Below are 25,523 nucleotides of genomic sequence, written 5' to 3'. Positions count from 1 at the left end.
TGAATTATTGATAAAGCATTCTATTTTTCATACATGCAAATTAATAAACTAAGACCTGAATCTGAGAGGTGATATCAGTGGAAATTGCAGATGACTTGTACTTTCTAGGATCAGACTCTTAAGAGTCCATTTTGTGGACACTGCTTTTGTTTTTAGAAATTTTAGACAATACTAGTGTAGTCTTATCTTAATAAAAACAATCCATTAAGGTTGGCACCTGTGCCCTGGCAGAGAGGGGTGGGGAGGGATGAGGGGGTAGCTGCCATCTCCTGTATAGCTGGAGCAGCCCTCGCTGAGGTTACTGCTGCCCTTTGTGCTGCCCTGCCAACCAGCGTCTCCCCTCCCTGCCTAGGACAGGCTGCCTGTTGTGTGGCCGAGCCTCCTCTGCCCTCCCCCCCACTGTTAATCAGTGGTGAGGGGCAGAACTGCATGAATGGCAGCTCTCTTGGCCAATCATCAGCAAGGGGTGAGGCCACCTCTCTCTGTCAATCAGCAATATAGTTGGGGGCCTTGCCATTGAAAGTCACAAATTGTATGCCTACCTCCTTGATATTGGTAGGTCCCTATAAATTCCATGTTTTTAAGAGGTTCTTCAGACCTGATGAAGGATACCCTGTCCCCAAAAGCTTGTCTAAAACCTCTCTCAGCAGTGCCTCTTGCATATTTCCTGAACCATCCTTGCAGCAACATCACATCAACCCTGCCTTGTTTTTAAGCATCGCTAATACATGTCCATTTTATCTGAACTAATATCTTTTCTTTTTCCTTAAATAGCTGGCCAGATAAGTTTTCCACGTTTTAAAGGTTTTGTTACTGTGATAACTGATAAGACTCAGATCAGGAGAGAAAATAAAGGGTAGATAAATAGTATTATTCCAAATAAAAACAAGATTCTACATCTTCCAATGGATTTGAATATATCTACTCATTTCCTTCATATTGCTTTTGTAAGATCTTCTTTTTCCCAGCTAAGCAGTCACTGTCAGTCAGTCTTGGGCTTTTCCACTCAATTTGTATATGGGTTTTATTGTGACCAATCAATATATCTATCTTCTAATTGTCCACAATGCTGATCAGTCAAGTGTAAAATTAAATTTTAATACAGGCTCATAGTGATGGAAGCTTTGGTACGAACTTATCCGTTATCTGAAGTCTGATTTTAAAAGTGATATTTTCACCAAAGCAAGACTTTAATTCATTTAATCAAGCATGCCAATTCCTACAAAGAATAGTAAAAGTAAATACATAAATAACTACAATTTTATCTCAGAGGTGTTCTCATTGGTTCATTTAGGAATGATTATGTGTGGCGTACTGTAATCTGAGTAGGAGCAAGCTAGATTTTCTACCGCATTCCCTTGTTCTGCCCCTACCACCCATTGCATATCTTATTACAGAATAAGACAACTGTAAGCTGCAGGAGGTGCATGGAGGGGAAAAAGGCATTCTGTGTTTTCAGAGCCATAAAAAATGTTTTCTCCCTCCATAGTCTTCTATGCAGAATCTCACGTCAGTATGAGTCAAGGGCCAGGGAAGATTAAAAATGACTTTGGATGAGCCACTTATTGCAGTTTATTTTCTCCAGAATGTTTATTGAAGCTTGTGAATGATACTTCTTTGGGAAGTACTGTTATTCTGAGCAGCTGTGATTAGTTTCCTGTTCTTATCACATACTATACCACACCGCATCAGTAGCGTAGCTGCTGTATGAGTTACCTGACCTTACATTTTGGTGAAGGGGATAGTAATAAGGGCTAGGGACAGATATTCAAAAAGCCCAAGCCTGGATCGATTCAGTCTTTGCAGCATCAGCATCTGGAGATGGAAGTAGAATAGCCCCCTAGCCCTGGCCAGCATACAGTGATGGACAGCGGGCATGGTGGCAACTTTGGGCACATGAGCCCCACAGGCAGCTGTTGAGCTCTGGGGCTGCCAGTGCCTCCAAGATGGCTTGGGAAGCTACGGGCACATCCCATATGACCAGTCTGGCTGCCAGGGCACCTGCTTGTAGCTGCTGCCCAGCCAACCACCATCTTTGTGCTCTGGGTTGGGCTGTCATGGAGCTGCAGCTGGCTGGAAAGGATCCCACCCCTGGGCCAGCCCCATTATCAGCCTGCCTCAGCCAGGGCTGAGCAGGGTTGGCATGTAGGGGCTGGGCCGGGCCACGGGGGCAGGGCCCTTCCCAGCCACCTGCAGCTCCATGACAGTCTGGCTTGGCCAGGGTGTGAGGAGCTGAGAGCGATCCAGCTGCACAACTCCTGTGATCCCAGCTTGAGCTGCAGCTGACTGGGAAGGGTCCTGCCCCTGTCACCCAGTCTGGGCCAACCCCTCTGTGCCTATCCTTTGCAGTGCCAGCAGGCCAGCCCTGCTTAGCCCCCCAGCCTCAGCCTCCCAGCCTCACCTCTGCTGCAGGTGAGGCAGGCAGATTGTGGGGCCATGCCGGCCAGCCAGCTCTGGCCACACCCCTACCCTGCCACTGTAGCTGAGAGTGGGGAGTGACCCTAACAGCAGCCAGGCAGACCCTTGCGGTCTCTGGGGGAAGAGGGGAGGGAGGGAACGAAGTGGGGAATAACCACCCTCCCTGCCTTAGGGGGCCATGCTGTGCCAGCATCTGGCCATGCCCGCTCCCATGCTCAGAGAGCAGAGGGGCAGGGCCAGCCCTGCTGTCTGGAGCAGAGAGCACAGCACAGCCCAGGGCTGAAAAGCATGCTGGGGGGCTCTGGTTTAACTTAAACCAGAAAGTGGTCTGGGACAGAGGTTCCGTAAGCCAGTTTGATGCAACATTCAACCAGTTGTAACTTAAACCAGTTTTGGCCATTTTGAAACTGATTTATGTGTACGAAACTTATGTTCTGTTACAAGTTTAAACCAGTTTTCTGATCACTTATTGTGTAACTTCTATCCCTAGTGAAGGGGAGCATTGAGATGGAGATCAAAGTCAGACAGACCCTGCTTATCAATCCTTATGTTGTTCCTGTGGTTCAGCATGCAAAAAAACCTGGACATCCCGTACTTCTCTTGACAGTCTTAACAGCAAATGTTTAGTGGCTCTATAGAAACCAAATTAGTAAGGTTAGTAAGGTTGTTGTTTGAGAATTTATATGGCAAGGAGAATATATATTGTTCATTCAGTCCTGACAGATCTACTCTACTATTTCATTACTGTAAAACAGTGGTTCTTAACTGCAACAAGAACCTGCCATAACTGCTGCCATGGGGTGAAATTGTCCCATGGACCTTTGTTTTCAGGAGATATTGCCATAGGAAGCTGACAAGCAGCTGCTGTAGAAAGGCACACTTGTATGCATTACATCATTTAGGCAGCTGCACTGTTTCTTCTGTAGCTTTTCCTGCTTTGGTTCCAGTGTGCCTCCTGAAAACAAAGGCACACAGGACAGTTTCACCCTGTGGCAGTGGCAGCCTGGAAATAAATGCCATTACCATTACCATTAGGTAGAGCTATGCCATACTGCTCCATTTTTTAGGATGCATGTTAGAGATGAACCAAGAAGAATGCAGCAGAAATTGTGTCTCTGTCTGCATAATGATATACTGCTGCTGCAGCTGCTAATCAGTTCTGGTCCCACTTGCCTCCTTAAAACTAAGGCATGTGGGACAGTTCTACCTGCCCATGTGCCTCTGTTTCTAGGAGACACCATGCAAGGTCAGACCAGGGCTAGCTACAGCAAGAGCACATACTCCTACAACAGCTGCTTCTCAGTCTGGTCTTGCAGGAGTGTGACACAGTTCCACCTGGCTGGTGTCTATGGTAGTGGGGTGAATATGGTAGAATTATAATGACCTATTCTACTGCTAACATTGTTACTTAACATTGCCAATAGCTCTGATTAAGGGTGAGACCTGACTTTGTTCAGTCATTGTGTAGTTCAAATGGAAGGATATGCAAAATTCTTTCTTACTATCTTCTTTGCACCTGACTACAGATAAGTTCTTCAGCGATCCATTAATTAGCTTAATTAGGTTACTGTCTGGTAACTTATACATTGGTGCCTTGTTGCTTACACAATCAATTAAATCTTCTTCTGTTTTCATGCAAATAGTTACCATTCTTTCACTGTTCACCCTCTCACACAGACACTCATGTATACAGGGCATACGAAGTTCATCTACTCATGTCAAGCACAAAATGGAGTTTTAGTTCTTCATACAATCATAGAGGTTGATCAATTTAATACTATTATCATTTAAACATAACTAATATGCAAAAATTCATACTACAACAGATGAATTAATAATAGGTTTGTAATGTATAGATTATAATAAGTATAATCTAGTTAAATTAAAATTTTAATTGTGTGCTACTAAATTCTGAGTATTTTTGGAGGGGTTCCTTGAGTTTAAAAAGATTAAGAACTACTGCTACAGAAGAAATGGGGAGAGTTATCAGTTATAGTTATAGCTGACCTTTTATGAGGTAGCATGAATTGAAGAACAGAGTGATCTTGTATCTCTTGGCAATGGGCAGCTGTAAAAATCCATTGGTAGCAAGATGTATTACCTTAACTTGAAATCCAGTATTCAGGAGTGTGGGAAGTGGTGGTAAGAGGAAACTTAATAGATGACTGGAGTCAAAGGTTAGACTATTATTTAACTTTGGGCTTCTTTTATTCAGTTTGCTGACAAACAGAACTCACCAATGAAATCAGCCAAACTCTCTTCCTTTTAGTCACCAATGCTTTTCTAACGATTTATTTTCACTTCTGTATTTCTTTTTGCTTCTGTGTAGGAGACTTGCAGAGTTTATTAAGTTTCATGCGCTCTGTTGCAACTGTGTGAGGTTAATTTAAATTTAATATTATTTTTGTACTTCATATACCTGAGTAATCTGAAATTGATGCCAATTCTAACGTTTGCTATTTTGTGTACAAGGTATTGTAAACTCATTGGTTTCTGGCTATTGCAGATATTTGCACAAAATTTGTTCTCATCACAATTCAGTGGTTTTCAAAAGATTTCTTCACTTAATGAAATAGAGATTTTCTTGCACAGTATTTTAGTTTGAATATCTTTCAGCTGATTCATCATTTTAACTGCTTTTCTTATTTCTAAAGGTCATTCTTTACCTCTTCCTGTAATCCAACAGAGGCATGACCATACTTGCCCTGGGATGTTTAACAATACAGTAATTTAAGTGTGAGGTTTAATGTTCTTTGTCTGCAGTAACCTTCAAGCCAAAATCATATCTTCCTTTTGGTAGAGGAAGTAAAGCTTTTCTGAGATACGCACACATTAATACATCTTTAAAAAGCAAGAGAGTGAGTTATGGTATGAGCAAAGCCTTGTCAAAGCCATTCGTATTTGTTATTACACATTATTTTGAAATGTAAACTTATACCAAAACACAGTACCATAGAGTCATATGAACCCAATATTTATTTGGGGGTGGTTTCCTCAATCAAAAAAAGTGAGTTAACATTAAAAATAAGCAAAATTTAGGTTAAAACACCATATTTCCTTGTGCTCAACATGCACCTCTTATCTAACAAAATTTTGCTGGTAACTGGAACGTACCACTTACAGGCAAAACCTTGGTAAAGTGTGCACTTGTTCCATAAGGAGTAGAACAATGAGCAGGCTTAGCAGCAATGAGCAGGCTTAGCTACTCAGTTACTTAGTCAAGGAAAGAGATTTTTTTCCTTACACACCTTGTTTTTGACAAGCAGAATTATTTTATTTCAGGGCACATTGCATTCCAGGTAAATGAGGTATTGCCTTTTATATAAAGTAGCTTCATATTAATTAACTCTAGTGCTTTATTGATTGGGTTGACCAACGTATGAAGAAAATCAGCACCATATTGCACTACGTTAGCATAAACTTGCAACTTAAAATTTCCTTTAAATTAGCCTTATTTTCCCCTCTACAGGTGCAACAACCGAACACAGTGTATAGTAGTTACTGGGTCAGATGTCTTTCCTGATCCCTGTCCTGGAACATACAAATATCTTGAAGTCCAATATGAATGTGTTCCTTACAGTAAGTATACAATTTTTGATCTTGTTCACTTCCCCTGGCCTTCACAGTTAGTGCTGGAGCAGTATTACATGCAAAAGAAGCATATGTTTATGGCCTACAGAACCATTATGCATGCAGAGCACTTACAGACTAGGGCCTCCAATTAGCTTCACAAAGTGTGGAAGGAAGCCATAGTGTGATGCTGGCCAAGTGTCTGTCTGTGTTCTTAAGTGTTTGGCTTTTAAGGCTACTGTTTTTCCAGAAAACAAACTTGAATTAGCTATTCAATAGGCCAGATAGAAATTTGTACTTTTGCCCAATACCAGTTGCTGACAAATTGGTTTGGCTTACAGTTTTCTAAAGAGGATTTGACTTCAGTTTTAATCATGATCTACTTGAAAGGCTACCTGCTGTTGTGGTTACTTTTGGTGCATGGCAGAACCCACCACTGAGGTATCGGAGGTGAATGCCTGAATTATTAGATTTTGTAAGAAACTGTTGTGCTGTCATGCTTGAGGGCACAAGTAGATGTGGGTTCAAAATTAATAATTTAACAATAAACTAAAAACATAAAACAAATGTATAGGCGAGAGAATAAGAAATAGACATAACATTTATTATAAACAGAAAATCTGTTTCGTGACTTGAAATGAACTTTTAAAACATTTTTAAAATTAACTGTAATTGAGTAATCAGTAGCTTATGGCTACTTCAGCAGTTTTGCATAATATCTTTCTAATGCCAGAATTCACTACTTTTTACAATTGTATTATAATTATTTTAATGCAGTAATGAATATATTCTTTTTCAATTGAAACATACCTGTTTTTTTTTTAATTGTGCTTATTCAGCTTTTTAAAACTCTTTTAGATCATTCTTTGCAGTGGCTTCTCTATCCTGTAATTCAGCACAAAAATGACTATGCTTGCAATGGGAAATTTGGCAATAGTTATTGTTGTCTAACCCTAAAACCAAAATCACACTTCCTTTTCACATAGGAGACAGCCAAATCTGAGATGTAAAAATGCTCAAGTAGCAGAAAGTACACTTCAAAACAGTAATTGTTTTGTAATGAGTAATGAGTTCTGGCATAAGCAAAGTCAGTACAAAACTGTCCTTACTGGTTACTGCACACACTTTTATAATGTAAACTTAAATCAAAATGCTTCTTCATAGTGCTTCACCATTTTAGCTGTATTGAGCATCAGTTTAAAGGCCAAACACAGATCATCTTTTCTTTTCATCTCTGCTCTGTATTCCTGTGTCATTGTGAACTGGGTGCTTTGGAGATTTTTTTTTTCCTATGCCATTTGTAGGATTGGAAGCCTACCGCATACACTGATCCTTAGTACTCTCCCTCGTGTGTGGCTTGTTATAACCATTTTTCTTGTGCCACTTTTGAGGAGTGATATCCAGATCTAACCTAAATTATTTTGTTTCATAAACGGCACTTTTACTTTAGCATTATTTCTGTTCCCAAAAATCCCAGAAAAAGGGCAATGCATCTTATTCCAAAGCATGAGATCAGACAAATGCCAAGAGGTTACTTGTCCTTGGAGCCAGTTCCGGTAGGCTAGTCCATAGAGAAAATATGCAAATATTATTTTCAAACATTAAAATAATTTTCTGTGCTGTTTTAGGAAGACAAATATGGATATATTCTACTCATTGGGTATTCCTATCTACAGGAACTTTTTCTTTTTCAGTTATCAGAAGTATAGAGCCACAGCGCGGCCTGACCTGTAACACGTAGTATTCTACTTGAAAATGATTGCTATTGTTTTGTTTTTTAGTGATAATTCCATTGACATACCCCCTCGAATTATCCTGTGCTAATATAATTCAAGTCTCTGGACATCTTTTGTACTTTCAAGTAAAGTTTAGAAAGTTGTAACTGCAGGATGTACGGAGGTGACACCAAGAGTCATTACAGAGTTGTCATAGGAATTATCTCCAGTTACTGACAATTCTCAAAACTTATGGCAAACCAGTTTGACAAATATTACCATTTATCCAAACCTCACATTATCTTAGTATTCCATTTTCCCCCTACCCCACAAAATGTAACCTTATGTTCTTCCAACTTCAGTGTTCTCTGTTATACATTTCAGCTTGGAGAGCAGTGAGTTTTGGGAGACTATGTTCATTCTCTGTCTGGCCAGCTAAAATGCCTAAAATCACAAGATTTGCAAATAGCAGTTAGCCCAACGTGAGAACCTCATTAAAGGATTTCAGAAAGTTGGGCTGAAGGGGAGATGTTGACTGATTCAAACATTTTCAAACCAAACAGTTCAGATTCCAGTTCTCACTTTTCTGAATTGGTCCCTCCCTCTTTAATTATCACAATTTTGCAAAACTTGCTTCAAATCACGGTGACTGCTTTTTGCCCATGAGGCAGTAAAAAATAGTGCTAGTAGTACGGTTTCATGGGAAAAGGTATGAGCTCTCACACATCAGATTTAACGTGTCACCCTTGTACAGCATGTAGTATATTAGCTTTTCTCTGTCTATCCGGCCTCCATAAATACATAGCTAGCTGCCTTTCAGATCATGCATATTGATTGGGCTTCCTGGGTTCTGTATTCATGGCCCTCATAAAGAAATTGTCAATGAGAAGCTTCTTTTGTTTGCATCTCAAAATTCAGATCTATTGCTGACATTTTTCTAATCCTCTTCAATAAAAAATATTTGTTTGTATGCTCAGCTGAGTCACCATTAAAAATGGAATTCCCGACAAATCTGATATGCATTTCTTTGTCCTAAAATAAGAAGGTTATTGATTAAATTTCAAAGAAATTGAAATGCCCTACTTGACATTTCTCTCAATTATGCTGCACAATGCATGTTGATACTTTGAATAACAGAAGTCGGCCCTTTTAGGATTAATAAGCACATCAGAAGAACCGCTTTCTAAATCTGTACATAAAATTTTATTTTAAGCCTTATTTGGACTCGGGAATTCAATGGAATCCATTTTAAAAGTGTGTGTCTCTCTCTGTTTGTCTCTCTCTCTCTCTCTCTCTCTCTCTCTCTCTCTATTGATTGGACTTTGAAGCATTTGTTTATTTCAATTAGCCCATCTGTCCCTGAAAAAGGTACAGCTGTACACAAATGTACTCAGAGTAGACATGCCACTAATGATTTTTGTTATCCCTGTCTTTTTGCCCCTGTCCTACTATTACTAATTCTAAGCAGGTACAATATTTCTCATTGCTGAGGAATAAGCTCATGCATAATAGTTCACAGACAGAATCATCTGAAAGTCATTAACACTGAGTTGTGGAAACATAAGAATTCTGTTTTTTTACTCAGATAACTCCAGAATTGCAAATTGCAGGAAGGAGAAGTATGTTATCTGAAAATGTATAAATGAGCAATGTTTAGGAAAACTACCATCCATTTTGAGAACATTAGTCAAAAAAAGTTCTTGAATTATCCCTTAAAGAAACATTAGATGGATCATCCAGTGCCATTCTAAGAAAATAGTCGTATGTAATTTTGTTAAATGAAACTAAAAACCCAGAATATTTTTTGGAACAACAAATACCTTTCATGGATAATACCATAATGCCAAAGTTGTAATACTGTAGAAATAGTTTTGATACATGTCCTTTGTATCAACAGATGCTGTTACAAAGAATAGTGCAACTGGCATTATCCAGATCATTTTATGAAACTGACAGACATACTTCAAAGCCCACTGACAATGTGAACTACTTTATATGAGTAGTAATTATTGAGAAGCTATTTACTAACTGGACTTTGGTTGTATAACACCCTTCATGTAACTGTAATCTATTTCTTGAAGCATCTTTGAAAAATAATTGTTTTAGTAATTTAATTCTGCTAATCAGGTTTGTTTTAGGAAGGCATTTTCCTTTTTTGGTGTGTGTCTGGTGGGGATGAGTACTTATTTTAAATGCTTGGTCTGATTGTCTTTGCATACTAGCTTGCTGTTTCGGGCTTAATCGATGATGCTGAAGAATATCTGATGTTAACTTTTTCTTCTCTTTTCCTCTTCCTTACTGTGCTTTTGCTTCTTTCTTCTAGATGTTTTCGCTTGTTCCTCCTAGTCTGATCTTGCAGTTCTAGACTGAGAAGTTACAGTATTTTTCAAGATTAACACGCCAGGGGGAGGGGAGGGGAGAATGGGGAGACAACCTAAGGAAGCTAAAGAAAATGAGCAACTTCCCTTACAAGAAAAAAACAACTAAAACCCCAAAGGATTAATTGGGGGGAGGGGTTTATAAACACACACATTGATTTATATATTTTATTTAATTAATATGTATATGTTTACAAACACACACACATATACACATATATATTAATACAGCATTAAAAAAAACAACTTGATAGGATTTATGCTGTGAATTTGGGAAGGAGAAGAATATGTATATCATGCATTAGTAAAGTCATTCATTATTTATTCAGGCTCACTAAGTGAAACTACATGCCAACATATCTATATTGCCTCCTTAATCTACTAAAATGATTGATCCATGTTCACTTATGTAACCTTAGAATCTTTCTCCTGCTAGGTTTTCCTGTTGTCTGTTTCTCTTTATCCAATATAGTGCAGTTCTTATTCTCCCTATATTTAGCGTCTGTTGCTAATTTAATCCTAGATTAATAGTCAATTTATGTTAATCTTCTTTCTTTTTTCCTTGCACTTTTTTATTTTTCTTCCGATGCTTAAAATAGAAGTGGAGCAAAAAGGTAAATAACGTATACAGTCCAAACCCCAGCTCCTTGTTATGTGCCTTATGGATGTTAACCTCTTCCCTTCCCCTCCCCACAACACTCTGATATTATGATAATCAGCAGGATCTCATAAGTACACCTCATAAAGAAGTCGACTGTTTGCAATAAAGTGACTTGGCTGCTTAAAATAGGTGGTGGGGTATAGTGTCTGAAATACTTGGGTTGGATGGGAGACTCCCTTGCTTTCTCTTTCTCCCTCTCTCCGTCTTTCTTTCCCTCTCTTTTTTTCACCCTTGGGTACTCTCTTGTTAATAAAGTGTCATTTTGCCTGGCTTCCAGAACCCTCTCCATAGCATGCCATGGTTACAGGGTTTCCTGGTCTGTTCCATTCATTGCTTTGGTTGTGTTTTGTTTTCTCTGCTCCTAATTGCTTTCTCTATATACCTGATGATTTGTTTTGTTTCTTTACTTTTTAATTGAGGCACCTCCTTTTTCAGCCTCGCCACTTCTTAAAGTTCTAAACAAGTTGATGTGATTTTTTTTTTTGGACTGAAATGACTTAACACACTGCTGCACACCAGTTAAAAGCTCTGGAGCGTAAATCCTGTATTCACTAAAAGTCTAAGATGAAAATGGAAGAGTAGCTCTACATTTTCAGTTGTACGTGTATGCCATTGAGGCTTGGTCTGTACTAGTGAAAGCAGTTTCCATCCACTTTTTATATTGGTACAGCAAGAACATGGTAACTTTAAGAAAAGTGGATGATAAAGGTAATAATTGTACTAACTATAAAATAAGGTATAATCCAGTGCCAGTTAAGTTGATGTTTTCTTCCTGACACAACCATTATGATTTACCAAGCATTTTTTGATTGCATGAATGTTTTAATTTGACATAATTCTTGTCTTGCTTCTCTCTGTGACTGTTAGTTTTTGTTTGCCCGGGGACCTTGAAGGCAATTGTGGATTCACCGTATTTATATGAAGCTGAACAAAAGGCAGGTGCTTGGTGCAAAGATCCTCTCCAGGCTGCAGATAAAATATACTTCATGCCATGGACTCCATATCGCACTGATACTTTGATAGAATATGCTTCTTTAGAGGACTTCCAAAATGGACGACAACAGACAACATATAAACTTCCAAATCGAGTGGATGGTACTGGATTTGTGGTATATGATGGTGCTGTCTTTTTTAACAAAGAAAGAACCAGGAACATAGTAAAGTTTGACTTGAGGACTAGAATCAAGAGTGGAGAGGCCATTATCAATTATGCTAACTACCATGACACTTCTCCATACAGATGGGGAGGAAAAACTGATATTGACTTGGCAGTTGACGAAAATGGTTTATGGGTAATTTATGCTACGGAACAGAACAATGGAATGATAGTCATTAGCCAACTGAATCCATATACACTTCGTTTTGAAGCAACGTGGGAAACTACATATGACAAAAGGGCTGCATCCAATGCCTTTATGATTTGTGGAGTCCTCTATGTAGTTCGATCAGTATATCAAGACAACGAAAGTGAAACAGGCAAGAACACAATTGATTACATTTACAACACCAGATTAAGCAGAGGAGAATATGTAGATGTTTCTTTCCCCAACCAGTACCAGTATATTGCTGCAGTGGATTACAATCCAAGAGATAACCAACTTTATGTGTGGAACAACAACTTCATTCTACGATATTCTCTAGAGTTTGGCCCACCTGATCCTGCCCAAGGTATGAATCAGCTTTCATTTCTGCAAGCTGTTTATATTTTCCTTAATAGACCTATAGGAAAATGTTTTTGTTTTTAGAATAGACTTTGACAGAAAGAAGGATTTCTTTGCTAATCAGTACTCCTAGCAATACTGCTGCCACATGTTGTTGTGACACAAATTTGAAGTGCCTTCAAGTTGCGAGAGAATTATTTTGTTTGGTTTAAATGCTTGTATTGGTATCATGTGCCCTCCAGGAGTTTAGTTACTACTGGTCAGTTTAGATTTCCACAGCTAAAAAGGCAAAGTTCATTCATTTTGAGGCAAAGCCAGTTAGCATTTGTGGTCTTTTACCTGACTTTAGAATTGATTACAATATACATGCAGACCTTTTAACTTCTTGGCGCCAGCAGTTGAGAGAGATGTGTGCTAGAAAGTCCCAGAGGGCTGAATGGGGTTAATGTGCAATGCCAGGCATAAATATTCTGAAGGTTTTGCAATCCTGCTTTCCCTATCTCCAGTACTTGCTTAGACAAGATTATCCAACTTCTTTCTAGAAGATTATGACATTGTTGAAGTACATATTCGTTTCCATGGGTAAGTCTGAAACAATTGCCATTCTGTTTATTTGAACTGAACATAACTACCCACAACACTGTGCATTAGCTGCCTTTGGGGACTTAGATCTTCTAAGAAAGGACCTCCAACAGGCACAAACCACATGTTAACAGCTATAGGGAGAGTAAATTAAGAAAATCTCTGTGTGGAACATTTTGGCAAAAGGAAAAAGGAAGAATATTGACAAGCTGCTTTATCACCAAAAGTGAGTACTATATTTTTCTCGTGTCATTGGTGCCTACATTTAGTAACACATTTTTCCACATTATAAAGGATTTTTCTATGTCCTTCTCTCTTCAAAAGTTATACTGATAAAATCAGTGGCACATATTCCCTAGTGGGGATACATCTGTAGCAGTATAAAGCTGTTTTATTCTGGTGTAGAGATTTCTGGCCAAGAAAGGTAGTAAGCTAAACTGACATAAGATACCTTTCTACTGGTATAACTGCATAACACACCAGGGGTAGGACCAGTATAACTATTGTCATAGGACATAAGATCCTTACTTAATATAGTTATACCTGTACCAAAATTTATAGTTATACCTGTACAAAAACTGTGTAGACTAGATCCATGAGATATTTAAAAATAATTTTAATGAAACTTTCATTGCTTTTAAAATAAGGATGATCGTTGCGAACCTAACTGTGGGCAGGGGAAGAGGGTAGAGCCTTGAGTTTTTCCCCTGTGTGATACTACCAACAAACTGAGGTTGCCCTGGGATAGCTCCTTACCCCAGCAACCCTCAACTCCATTGCCTTTATACCAGAGCCTGCAGATGCAGTGAAGGAATCTCTTCCAGCCCCAGATGGCGACCCCGTGGGGTTTTCGTAGATTTTTTTTTTAGGTCCTCCTCTCTGTGGAGAGGTCTACCTGAAATATTACTTACCTAGAAAATACTCTTTCCACAGGCAATACGTAGGAGCCAAACTGAAAGATGTATTTCATAGGATAAAAAGATTGCAAATGCAAAACTGACAATAGATCTGGAGACAGAAAGGCAAAGCAAAAAAAAATTCCTTGCCTGTTCATCTAGCTACATCTTGGCCTTTGAGAAAGTCTTGAGAGCAGCACTGGAAATCAGCCTTTCTGTGGATTTCTGCTGGTCCTGATGACTGCCAGCCCACAGTTAACCGCTTAACCGCCAAAACCGTTCTTGAAAGTTCTGGTCTGCCTGAGGTACCTGGCACCCCTTTGTCTAGGTAGGCCATTCCTTTCAGATGCCTTTGCTAGCACTGAAGCTCAGGGTTTTAGCCCGGCAGGCCAAATGAATAGTTCAGGGCCAGTCCATGGACTGGATTGGGCTCCCTGCCACCTCCACGTTGCCCTGTGAGCCAGGATCAGGCTCCTGGATCTTGTTCCAGCCCTGTGCCATCCTGTGCACCTGATCTAGCCTGCAGGGCCACAGCCTGCAAGACATCTCACAGGCTCATGAGGAGCCCTGTGGACCGATTGACATGGGCCAGATCTGGCACCTGGGCTGGGGTTTGAGCACCCCTGCTCTATAGACCTTGCCCCAGAGTCACAATAACAAGAGAGTTTTAGTCATTCCACACACTCCTTTCCCTTGGCTAAACTGTATCCAAAACTATAAAGATATTTACAGATAGTTCAACATAATCTATACAGTGATAACAGGAACATAAATAGATACAGGATAACATTGGGTTTCCAATGCGACCACACATCCATATCATTACAACAAAATACAAGAAAACATTCATGACATACCACAAACACTTCAGGGTTCATGACAATGATTACACCTGGATGCTGCGGGATGTTTAAAAATGGGTGAAGCACCTAGAAAACAGAGGCACTAGTTCTAAGAAGCTTTTGGTGTTGGAAGAATTGCCCTAGAATGTCAGGGTTGGAGCCCTTGTTTGTAAGTTGAGGGAGGCAGAGGCTAAACTTTAACTTGAATAAGTGAGTAAACTAAAGCAGGAATGGAACAAATATGGAAGCCTTGTTTGGATTCCTTTGCTAACTCCTTCCTTCCTGAGATGGAAGATCAAGTCATTATGAAGATATCTAGAGAAGTTTTTTTTAGATTGGTTTCAGTGTTTCTTTGTAACTACACCATCATAGTACACAGCTTATTGGAGAACCCATGATTGTGTTTTGATGTTGATGTTTTTACTACAGTTACTGCTTAAAGACCTAGTTCTGAGTGTTTGTAATAAGTACATAGGCACAAGTATTTTCCAGTTTTAAGCCTGCTTATGTTATATAGTACATCAGAACTCAGAATCAGATTGAAATGTAATGCCCTTGCAGTCTAAGCCAACTGCTGGTAATTAAAAGAAAGAGTAAACTGAAGGAGAGAATCTGCTTAATAGGACTGTCCTTGAGATACAGTACTGTGAATAGGGTTCTACCTAAATCGAGGAGGCAGGCAGCAGATTATGTGGGCAGATCGTGGGTCCGGCCGCCATTATTGTAGGTTTATCATGATGAGCCCCCCTCATGCCTCTGATTGGCTGGGGGGGCCACAGTGGTCCTACTCCTGCCTGTTGATTGGTTGAGAGGTCCATCCATCATTTGGCCACTCCCCTCAGTGCTGATTGGAGGGGGATGGGACCACATGACAGGCAACCCTCTCAGCCAGTAGGTGCAGCAGCCGTGAGGACTGCTGGCTCTCACCACAGCCATGAGGACTGCAGGGAGCCAGCATTTTATTTTAGTAAGCCAACCCCTACTGCCCCCGTAGATTTCACAGACATTGCCCGATTTTTTTGATTTTTTTTTTGATTTTTTTTTAATTTTTTTTTTGTAATTTCTACAATATCACAATATGAGTAAGTCCCTAATATGAAATCTTAAAGAGCTTAGGAGGAAACCATTAAAACTCACATTTTATTTACATAACATGCTCAGGTCGCTATAGCGTCAGCATAAAATATTAATTTAATCAGTATAATATGACCATGAGGTTTTTTTTGAGTTTTTTTGGAGTGGGATCTTGGTGTCTGCACCTATAAAACATCTTTTGTATTTATATGTATTGTGGAGAATTCAATCAGTGGACCATTGCTTTAATAATTGGTTTAGATCATTGTTTAATTGACAGTTTTTGTTTGCTTGTGTTGCTCTGTTTTGGTTTTTTTGATTACAGAAGGTTGTTTATTAACTGTTTATTCCAGTGGATTTCAACCTGTGGGCCATGGGCCCTTGGGAGTCTGCAGTCTAAGGGATCTGCAAAAAATGATTATGATCAATCAAAAGTATATGAATGCCCATACTTACAATTTAAAGGGGTTTGCACCTCCAGTTGAAAAATTTTAGGGGTCTGCAAATGAAAAAAGGTTAAAAACCTGATCTATTCATAAAGGTGGGCATTAGGATAATGTTTCCAAGCATGTTATTTTTGCTGCCTTGTGCCAAGGTATCCTCATATCAGACAGTTAATGATGTCATAGGGTGAGTGCCAGATGTGCATGGCAGAATGCAGGATTTTGGGGCTTGAGGATAAAATTCCTCAGATCCCATTGCTTGTCCTGGAACCATTAAAACAACTCGGCTAACAAGTTTAAAGACAGCAGGGCTTTAAAGATGCTGGGGTGCCAACAGCTTTACACTTGCTAGTGCTACATATTTAAAGGATCCAGTGCACACATTGGGGTCTGAGGAATTTTATTCTGTTAGATGAATTTATATCCTGCACCTCAGCATCTTTAAATAAGCAGCTGCCAGGCAAGACTTGAAATGAGCCAGGAAAGGGAGAGCCCATTAACTCCCCTCATGGCACCTTTAAAAGCCTTGTCATGTAATCTGCATGCAGGGCTGCCAGGCAAGACTTAACATGACACAGATTCAAATTAAAGTACTATACAAACAAGCCACAAAGATGTTCCAGTTAAATGTGAACATTGTTGTGGTAATTAACTAGAACATCTTTGTGTCTGGTTTGCCATTTTCTTGCACAGTAAATTTTCTGAGCATATGACATGTTGTAACTTATTGTTAACCATGGAGTACATTTATTATCTGCCAGGGGCCCAGAAATAAATCATGCCCCCTTCTCCTGAGGTGCTTAATCTAGGGCCCATATGGAAACATCAGGATTTTGTGGCTGTGACAAACACTTCCTATGCACAGACGTTTGTTTCTACTGATGAGAATTTCTCCAAAATTCTTATATAAAAGTATCCTGGGAGCTAGAGTGAACGTATGGTCCAGCTTCCTGGCTAAATAGCTACACAGATGAGCTCTCCAGGCAGGGAGCACCAGAAAGCTGCTTCCTGCCCAACCTACCCTCCACCTGTGGGGAAGCCTGTATTCTCATTGGGGGGGGGGGAGGTATGATCTTCTCCGCACCCTCCGCCTCCCCGTGTCGGGACTGCTCCCGTGTAGCAAAGGGTTACTCACCTGAGGGCTGCACGCGTCCAGTTCGCCTGCCACGACTTTGATTGTACTCTGGTTCAGTAATGTTTGTCTGGTATGTGCCAGTCCAAAAGTAGGACTTTTTGACTCTCGAGGTCCCGCGTCGATGAGGGCTCCGCCACCCCTACACCCTCGCCCGATCCTCTGGGTCGTGGCCGCCTATCTAGGTCGGCCACATAATAAGGTATCTCTCAAATTGATTCCACAAAAAGGAAAACCAAAAAGGGTCAACACAAACAGGTACAGCCAGGGATTCTTCAGAGCCTGGGGCCCACTTCGATCCTCCTCAGACGTCCTCCGCTCTTTCCCTGTACACCGCGGTGTTGAAACCCCTTTCCCAACTCCCAAGGAGTTCTTCAGCCCCCTCTCGGGCTCCTCGCAACCGACTGGTCCTCTACTGACGGAGCAGCACTCTCACAGTCCGTGTCTGCCCCTCTATTACAGTCTATATGGTAGCCGGGCCTACCGGGTTCCAGCTGCTCCCGGCTACCTCCCACCGTCCGCAGCCCCGCTGGGCTGGTTGCCCAAGTTCACAAACCCTGCAGGGGCTTACCCTTGCGCCAGAAAGTCCGGCCGCGTTTCAGGATGGTGTGCATCCGCACGAGCGTGCTCCCGCCGGTGTCCGCTTCCCCGCCGGACTCTTCCAGTTCCACTGCTTCCCGTCCTAGCGCCGGCGTCTCTTTTATGTTGGCCCTCACCGTCTGGGCCCCACCTTCTTCCGCGCACCTGGAGAAGGTGAGTTTTTGCCCCGCGTTCTGGGATTGAGTGTGGGAACTTAGCGTGGTTGCGCCAGGGCGGGAAGCCTCAGAGCCCACTCGCTCCTTCACTCCCTCACACTCATGTACAGAGAAATGGGCATGCTGTCCATAGGCACTCCCCATGTTTTAAATCGGTACTTCTTAACCCATGGATCATGACCCATATTTGAAAGGGTTGTGAGCTCCCAGAAAAACGTGGGAAAGCCTTGTAAGCTGGAAGGCTGCCAACCTGCAAGGAACTGCATAGAGCGATTAGGAGGCAATGGGTACATGTGCCTGTGTGCATGCATACATACGTGGCTGGCATGCAGTCAGGCAGGGTCATGAGAGCAGCCCAGCAGCCGGATGCAGGTATGTGTATGGGGAGTAGGGGTTGGATGTCTAAGGCTTGGGGACTGTCTGGGCATGTGCATGTGGGTGGGTGTGAAGGGGATGGGTATGTGAGGCAGTGTGTGGGGAAGGCACCTGCCCTTTCACCAGGGGAGGGGGCAGTGGGAGAGCTGTATGGCTGGGCCAGTGGTGCCAGGGCTGGTGCCTATACTTGCAAAGGTGTAGTGGCTGGGAGATGCTGCTTGTGGGAGCAGAAGCGGCCATAACCAGGCTGCTTGGCGCGGCATGGGAGCCCCAGCCCAGGGGGAAAGGGGATGCCATAAACCTCTCTTCCTCCCTCTAGTCCGTGCCAGGACCCCATCCACTCTGCTGCCACCTGTATGAGCTGGAATCGTTGCAGCCCCTGTGCTTCGGCTTGAGCGAGACAGGGGCAACTGGGGCCCCCTCGGGCGGGAGGGGTTGGAGTGAGGGGCACTAGCGTGGCCTGGGCAGGGGACAGACGGATGGACTGTGGGTTGGGAGTGAGGGGTACTGGTAGGGCCAGGGGGGCTCTGGGTCAGGAGTGAGGGGTACCATCATTGATTTGGGGGGCAGGAGTGGGGCACCAGCAGGGTTGGGGGGGGAGCTGTATTTTGGGATTGGGGGCATTTTGGGATTGCCTGTAATTTGGGATTGAGTGAGAGAGAGGTAGTGGCAGGGCTGGGGGTGGTGGGGCAGGGGACTGTGGCTTGAGAGTGAGGGGCACCTTCAAGACCAGGGGGTTGTGGGTGAGGAATGAGAGGCACTAGCAGAGCCCAGGGGGGCAGGGGACTATGGGTTGGGAGTGAGGGGTACTGACGGGGCAGAGGGCTATGGGTCCTGAGTGAGGGGCACCAACAAGGCTAGGCTGTGGGTCGGGAGAGGCCATCAATGTTTAAAAGTGGGTCCTGGTACCAAAAAGGTTGAGAACCACTGTTTAAATCACCCCCGAGATGGGCTGCACACAGGGAGATACGAAGCCAGAGGCATAGGGGGATGAGGCCAGAAGAGCAGAACCAACCCAGGAGAGCAGAAGAATGAGGCTACTTAGTGTGTCTTTCTATCCAAGAGAAGCAGCATACAGACATTCAAGTTAGATCAGGGACATGTTCCTTCTTGGTAACTACTATCACTCTTGCAGAAAAGCCATTTCCTTCCACATGAAATCCTTTAAATGTCTATACTGTCTCCTTTTTCTCCCACTACAAATGGAACATCTATATGTGACTGTTGCATTTGTAATGCTATGTATGCCCTTACAGAAAGTGAGCATACGCATGTTCCGTGTATTAGTAGAGCTACAAAGATGGTGGATTCACCACAACAAAACTTCCTGTTTCAGGCAGGAACTTCTTTTTAGTGCTGTGTTGTCTAGTGCCACATGTAGTGTGTAGACAGTTGCATCTAGCACTATAAGGGATCTTTTAAAAGGAGCCTGGGACTCCTGTTACTTTAAGGGAAAGTAAGCAGAAAGAGTCCCAGGTAGTTGAACGGGAGGTAGCTGCAGGAAGGAAGGTGCAGTAAACTGCCCATTAAGGTGAAGGGACACACATGCAGTTAGTCAAAAGAATACCTGACTGGAAGAGGCCCAGGGGATATAAATCTGGCTGAGAAGGCCAAAGAATATACAAGGGAGTAACTGGTAACAGAGTGACATTTGCAAAGCATGGACCTGGCTGTAGGGGCAGAAGGCCACGATTAAAGAACCTAAGGCATAAATAAGGGCCATTAGGGTCATAGGTGCTGACCACTGGCTCAGTGCCAGCTAGGCATTGTGGGCCTAAGTCCACTGGGGTGAAGAGAGACTCTTGTGGAGAATAGAGTAGTGCAGAGGTAATGAGCCATGGACCCAGAGACCTGAGAGGTCCATTAGGTTGGTAAAGGACACTGAGAGCTCTCCAGGACACAGAGGTAGCTTCCCATTGAATAACAAAGGGACATGAAGACATGGCAGGAAAAATAAACAAGGGAGGTTAACACAGTACTGGGAGTGCAGGCGGGGTTAGGGTGGGCCTAGGCAGCATCACATTTGCCCCAGGGCCCATGCTGCTACAGTCCCCCAGAATCCCATAGTGCTTTGCTTACCCTTCCCTCTCAGGGGGGGAAGGAACAGTGACTGGGTCTCTGCCAGCTGCCAGGGAAACAAAGCTGCAGGTCTGTTCCCTACAACAGCTATTACAGAACCACTCTTTCCCCCAGGAGATACCAGCTTTTCTGGGGGACCTTGCTGCTGCCACCCCATGGCAAGCAACTAATAACCTCTGCTGCGCTGTTAGCAGAGGAAAGGGTTGTTGGTCAGTGATTGTACTGACAAGGTCCCCTGGTGCCAGAGGCAGCAAAAGAGCAGCCCTTTATCAGCCCCTACCTGGAGTGCATATATTTGTAGCAGCTTTGCAATGCTCCGGTCAGGGGTCTATGTGACTGTGTTCACCCCTGTAGCGGTCTATATTTGTGTATCTAGCAGTGTACATATGTCCATGGCCTGTGTCACTTCTTGTAATGGAGGCAGTAGGGAGTCTCTTCATATCTTCCATCTATCAGCCCATCTTGACTGTATCAGGTTTTGGGTGTATCATAACTTCTGCCTCCTGAATGTGTTAAAGGCTGAAGTCTTTCTTGGGGAATCCTTGTCGCATCTGACTTAGACTTCGGAACCCAGATATTCAGATTGTTTACCCTAGGAGCAATCTTGGGCTCTTTCTTGACCTTGGATTTGTTTTTTTCCCCTTCAAGCAGTTCCCTTACCTTCATACTGCCTACTGCAATCTTTAGAATATTAGCAAAATTTACTCTACTTTCAGCTGAACCCTTTGTACATGTATCAATTGCTTTAAGCTATTGCAGCTACCTATTTTGCCCTTTTCTTCAATCCCCGTTTCCTTAAGCTTTTGGAAATTCATAATGCTGTAACTAAATTACTTTTCTTCACTAAAAAAAAGTTGGTCTAATAAAAGATATCAGATTCATCCAAAGAGCCTTGTCTTCTACACTAAGAAATGGGTTCATTTTACGTTAGCCTTTCCTTTCTTTCACAGATCTCTCCCTTGATTTCATCCTTTGTGTGTCATTTGAGAATTACTATACATGTCTGCAAAATTGTTGGCATTACATCTTGAAACATTATGAGATGGACAATTACGTAAATAGAAAGCATTTTAGGACTGAATGAAAACATGCTATAAAAAAACAGACCCCCTAAATTATGCATAAATTACATATGTTGACTTAAACTCTCCACTCCAAACACTTTCAAGCCAAAGTTTATTCTTTAGAAGCCTGAAAAGCCCAGTGGGTATGAATATTGGTTTTCTTCCAGAACAGATATCACAGATATCCCAAGAATGCAAGATGGCAAAAGAAATTTCAAGAAAAATTTTTTACTTTTTTGGGGGAAGGGTGGAATATATCTTGAAACTGACTTGTTATTACATGATTTTTTTACATTTGTTTTTAGGGGGTTTTGTTTTTTGGAGCAGAGGTCTTTTAACAAAGCAAAAACCTATCCTTCCCTTTGATGTTTTCCTTAAAGATTTAGGGGAAGACGATCTTTGTGCATTACAGTTTGCCATATCTGTACAAAATCATTTGACTGGAAGGTCATCCTCCTTATTTGCTACATGTTAACTGGTGTTATATTTTATTGGATCACTGCAGGATGCGTGCAGCAGTGCCATGAATGTGGACCGAAGGTAGTACCATCACTCATGCCTTCAGAGAGTTGGAATTTGACAAAAGTACATTTTTGTAACTTCATGAAACTTCCATGGTGCTATGCAGAAAGCTGTTAAAGATTAGCTCTCTACCAAGATCTTAAGGGATTTGTACACGTGCCTGGTGCTGTGGTGCATGCAGTTGTATAAGCGGTGAACTGCGCATGAGTGCTGAGAAAATGGCGATGGCACGCTTTTGAACTAAATCACATCAAAGGTCTTTTAGTTCAAAAGTGCACCGTTGCCATTTTCTGTGTGCTGATGTACATTTCACCTTTTATACAATTGCATGTGAAGCACTGCAGGGCGTGTCAGCCCGCATGCGGAGCAGACTCAATCAAGTCTGCTCCAAGCTGCTGGATCTCTGGCATGTTGTGGGATGAAAAGGTATATGTATAAATGACCTTAAATCTTCTCATTCTGTAGACTGATGTTAAGAGTGGTGGTGGAGAAAAAGATAAAATAAAGCAAATAAACAAATTTTCCAGTTGTAATTTTGCAGTTTATTAAAACCTTTGTTTTCATGCTCAGATATAAATTTAGAATACAGTTTTGCTAACTCCAGGTTTCTAGCTAAGCAGGACCAATCTAGGGTTAATACTTGGCTGGGAGGTCTCTAAAGAGGACATAGCTATAGCAGGAAGAACTGGCGATTTCTGTCTTTTATATCAAAGTGATGGGAATCTCTGAGAAGAGATTAAAACCCAAGTTCCTTATTTACTCCCTGTGGTTATTCTGAGTTCGAAGGCCCTTTTCTGGGAAAAGGAAGTATTAACTCAGAATTCCGGCCTGCTTCCTGTTTCTCGAAAAATTTCAAAATGGTCCGACTTAGTAGCCAGCCTAAAGCCCATTTTCAAAGATTTATTTATTTTTAATATCCTGATTCCCAAAGATTCAGATAGGCTTAGTGGAATTTTTGAAAGTGGCCATGTACCTAACTCATTGGTTTCAATAGGAGTTAGGCATGTGGCAGGTTTTGAAAATTTAACTAGGTTTGTGTATCTTTAGGTACCTTAATAATTGCATTTAAAAAATTGACACTTAAGAGCCCAAGTCTCAGCAAAAGTCAGTTGGGGTTAACACTGGTGGTGCGGACGCTGGGGAAAATGGCTGGAAGTCCAGAGGCCACGAATTCGAGGCCATGGCAGAAGTACTCACTGTGCAGCCATGTCAGATGCCAGTGCGTCTGTGAATTCTACTGAATATTGTGTCACATGGACACAAGAAAAGAACCTGGGGCCAAGGATCAGATTTTTAAAGGTTTTTTACACCTACCAATTTAGATAGGAACTTAGCAAAGTCTTCAAAATTAGTCTCCTCTTTCTTGCATTACATAGGCATCTCAGTGCAATTAGGTGTGTAGGGCCAGATTAAATTTTAAAGGTATGTATTTCTCAGTGTCTACCCACACTGATATCATTGAAAATCTGGTCCTTACTAGCTAAATACTCCCCTGCAGTTTCATCTGGAAAAAAAAAAATTATTTACTTCCTGTTCTAACTTTTTTTTTTTTTTTTTAATATAGATCAGACTATTAGACAAGTGCAGTCTTTCACCATCAGTGGTAGAAGAAATGATCTGTTTGCATAACCATTTCAATTAAGCCAACTTACTTCCTTTTTATTCACTTCTTTACTTGTTTGTGTATTGCTTTTAAGCTGAACATATACACACGTACACTAAAAAATAGTGGAAGAAGTTTTTCTTCTCTTAGGCCAGGTACAGACATTACACTCTTACCAGTATAAGTGAACAGAAACCAGTCTATACTCATGGTTTAACAATGGCAGAACTCAATCGAAGATTTGCCCCCCCTCCTCCCTCCAGGGCAAATGTGTGGCTACCTACTCTAAACTACACTGCTTACCAAAAACTGTGTAACTTAGATTGATTCCACTTCAGGCTTTTTGAATGTCTGTGCCTAGTCTTAATGCCTCTGCATTGTGGCCCAGTCAAAAATTCAGTCCAAACAAAATCTAATTTTGTTACTGCTTTTGTTTTACTGCATGAGGCATATTAGATACCATTTGAGCCTCTGGGCCCTATTCCTGTCAATGAGAATGAGAGGCCAATAATAATCATTCCCATTCTCATTATCTAGTATTTTTTACAGCACCATGAAAGCAAGCCAGCATATGCCATCACCCAGAACTTTCACAATATGAAAACTTGGAGTGATAGTGATTATCAAATAACTGTTTGCAACTCAGGAAAATGACCTGGTCAGTGAAATCCTTCCTAATTTGTTAAAACAGTCTGTTTCTTAAATTCTAAATATATTTGAAAAGGTCTTTCTTTGGCTAAGCTATTCTTTCAGTCTTTTGGGAAGTAGTTTCCTCTACTTCCAAATTTAGATTCTTATGACAGATACTTTCAGATGTGGAATTCCCTATTCATGTCTTGCATTTAGATCAAGACCAAATATCATACAAATAGAAATTTCTTTTTAACATTTTATTTTGTTTTTAATTTTAAATCATAAATGCTTTTTGTTTGCATTTCTTGTTACTGTACTAACATTTACAGATCATCTTTAAAAAGGAAGTAGGTGTGCTTCAAAAGTCATTTTAATGGGTAGCATTGAAAGCCATCCTTAGCTAAGGTGGCACAATAGGAGCAGTTTAGCTGCACTCAGAACACAATATGAAATTATCTGTTCTTAAAATTGTCACCTCACTGCTCAACTTCAGACAGCTGTTATGAGCTCTTTTACTGATGTTTGGCTCTTGAGATAAGGACAGCCTAAATGTTATAGGAAGAGAATGCTAATTGCAATATTGTTAATACAGATTTCAGTGATTAAATATGTACTAATTAGCAAAATGTGTCATGGGATGTATAGGATTATAGTAATAAGTGGTTCTCCCCTGCTTCATTCTCCTCTGCTCAATCCCCAGGACCTGATTCAGCATCAGTTACTTGACACTTCTGCAAGTGACTGTGATGCTTTTGACAAATGTTAATTGAGAAAGCACTGAAAGCCTGGCTGCACTGTAATCAAAAGAAAATTACAGAGGTTTCACAAGATGTCAGGCAAGTGCTTACAGAAAAGATAGACAAGTTTGAATAGGTTTTTTTTTTTGCAGCAGCTGGCTAGACAAGAAGTTCAACAGGATTATGCAGACAGTACTCAAACATTCAATAAATTAGACTGAAAATAAGACATGACCTGAAAAAGTTTCTGATTTAAGACGAAGAATAAAGGCAGAAAGATCACATTTGCATATATTGTTAAGAAGTGAATTAGTTTGCTCTTTTAAGAACTTAAAACTGAAAATAAATCCTGGATCAGGGCAATAATACTTCAGTCAATGCAT

General features: G+C 41.3%; 1 protein-coding gene across 12 annotated transcripts in view; it reads left to right on the top strand.

Moving 5' to 3' along the window:
* Positions 1 to 25,523, top strand: part of ADGRL2 (adhesion G protein-coupled receptor L2) — a 488,780-nt gene that overhangs the window by 414,675 nt on the left and 48,582 nt on the right. For 8 of the 12 annotated variants that reach the window (XM_019531201.1, XM_019531198.1, XM_019531207.1 and 5 more), the window contains 3 exons: positions 5,888 to 5,997; positions 10,681 to 10,695; positions 11,610 to 12,410. In XM_019531201.1, the coding sequence (XP_019386746.1) occupies positions 5,888 to 5,997; positions 10,681 to 10,695; positions 11,610 to 12,410 (926 nt within the window). The remainder of the gene's footprint in view (positions 1 to 5,887; positions 5,998 to 10,680; positions 10,696 to 11,609; positions 12,411 to 25,523) is intronic. The other 4 variants (XM_019531202.1, XM_019531200.1, XM_019531208.1 and 1 more) reach the window with 1 other exon arrangement.

Source organism: Crocodylus porosus, unplaced genomic scaffold (genome assembly GCF_001723895.1).
Source record: "Crocodylus porosus isolate Cpor-Errol unplaced genomic scaffold, CroPor_comp1, whole genome shotgun sequence".
Classification (NCBI taxonomy): Eukaryota; Metazoa; Chordata; order Crocodylia; family Crocodylidae; genus Crocodylus; species Crocodylus porosus.
The sequence above is the reverse complement of the archived record's forward strand: the minus strand, read 5'-3'. Positions and strand labels throughout refer to the sequence as shown.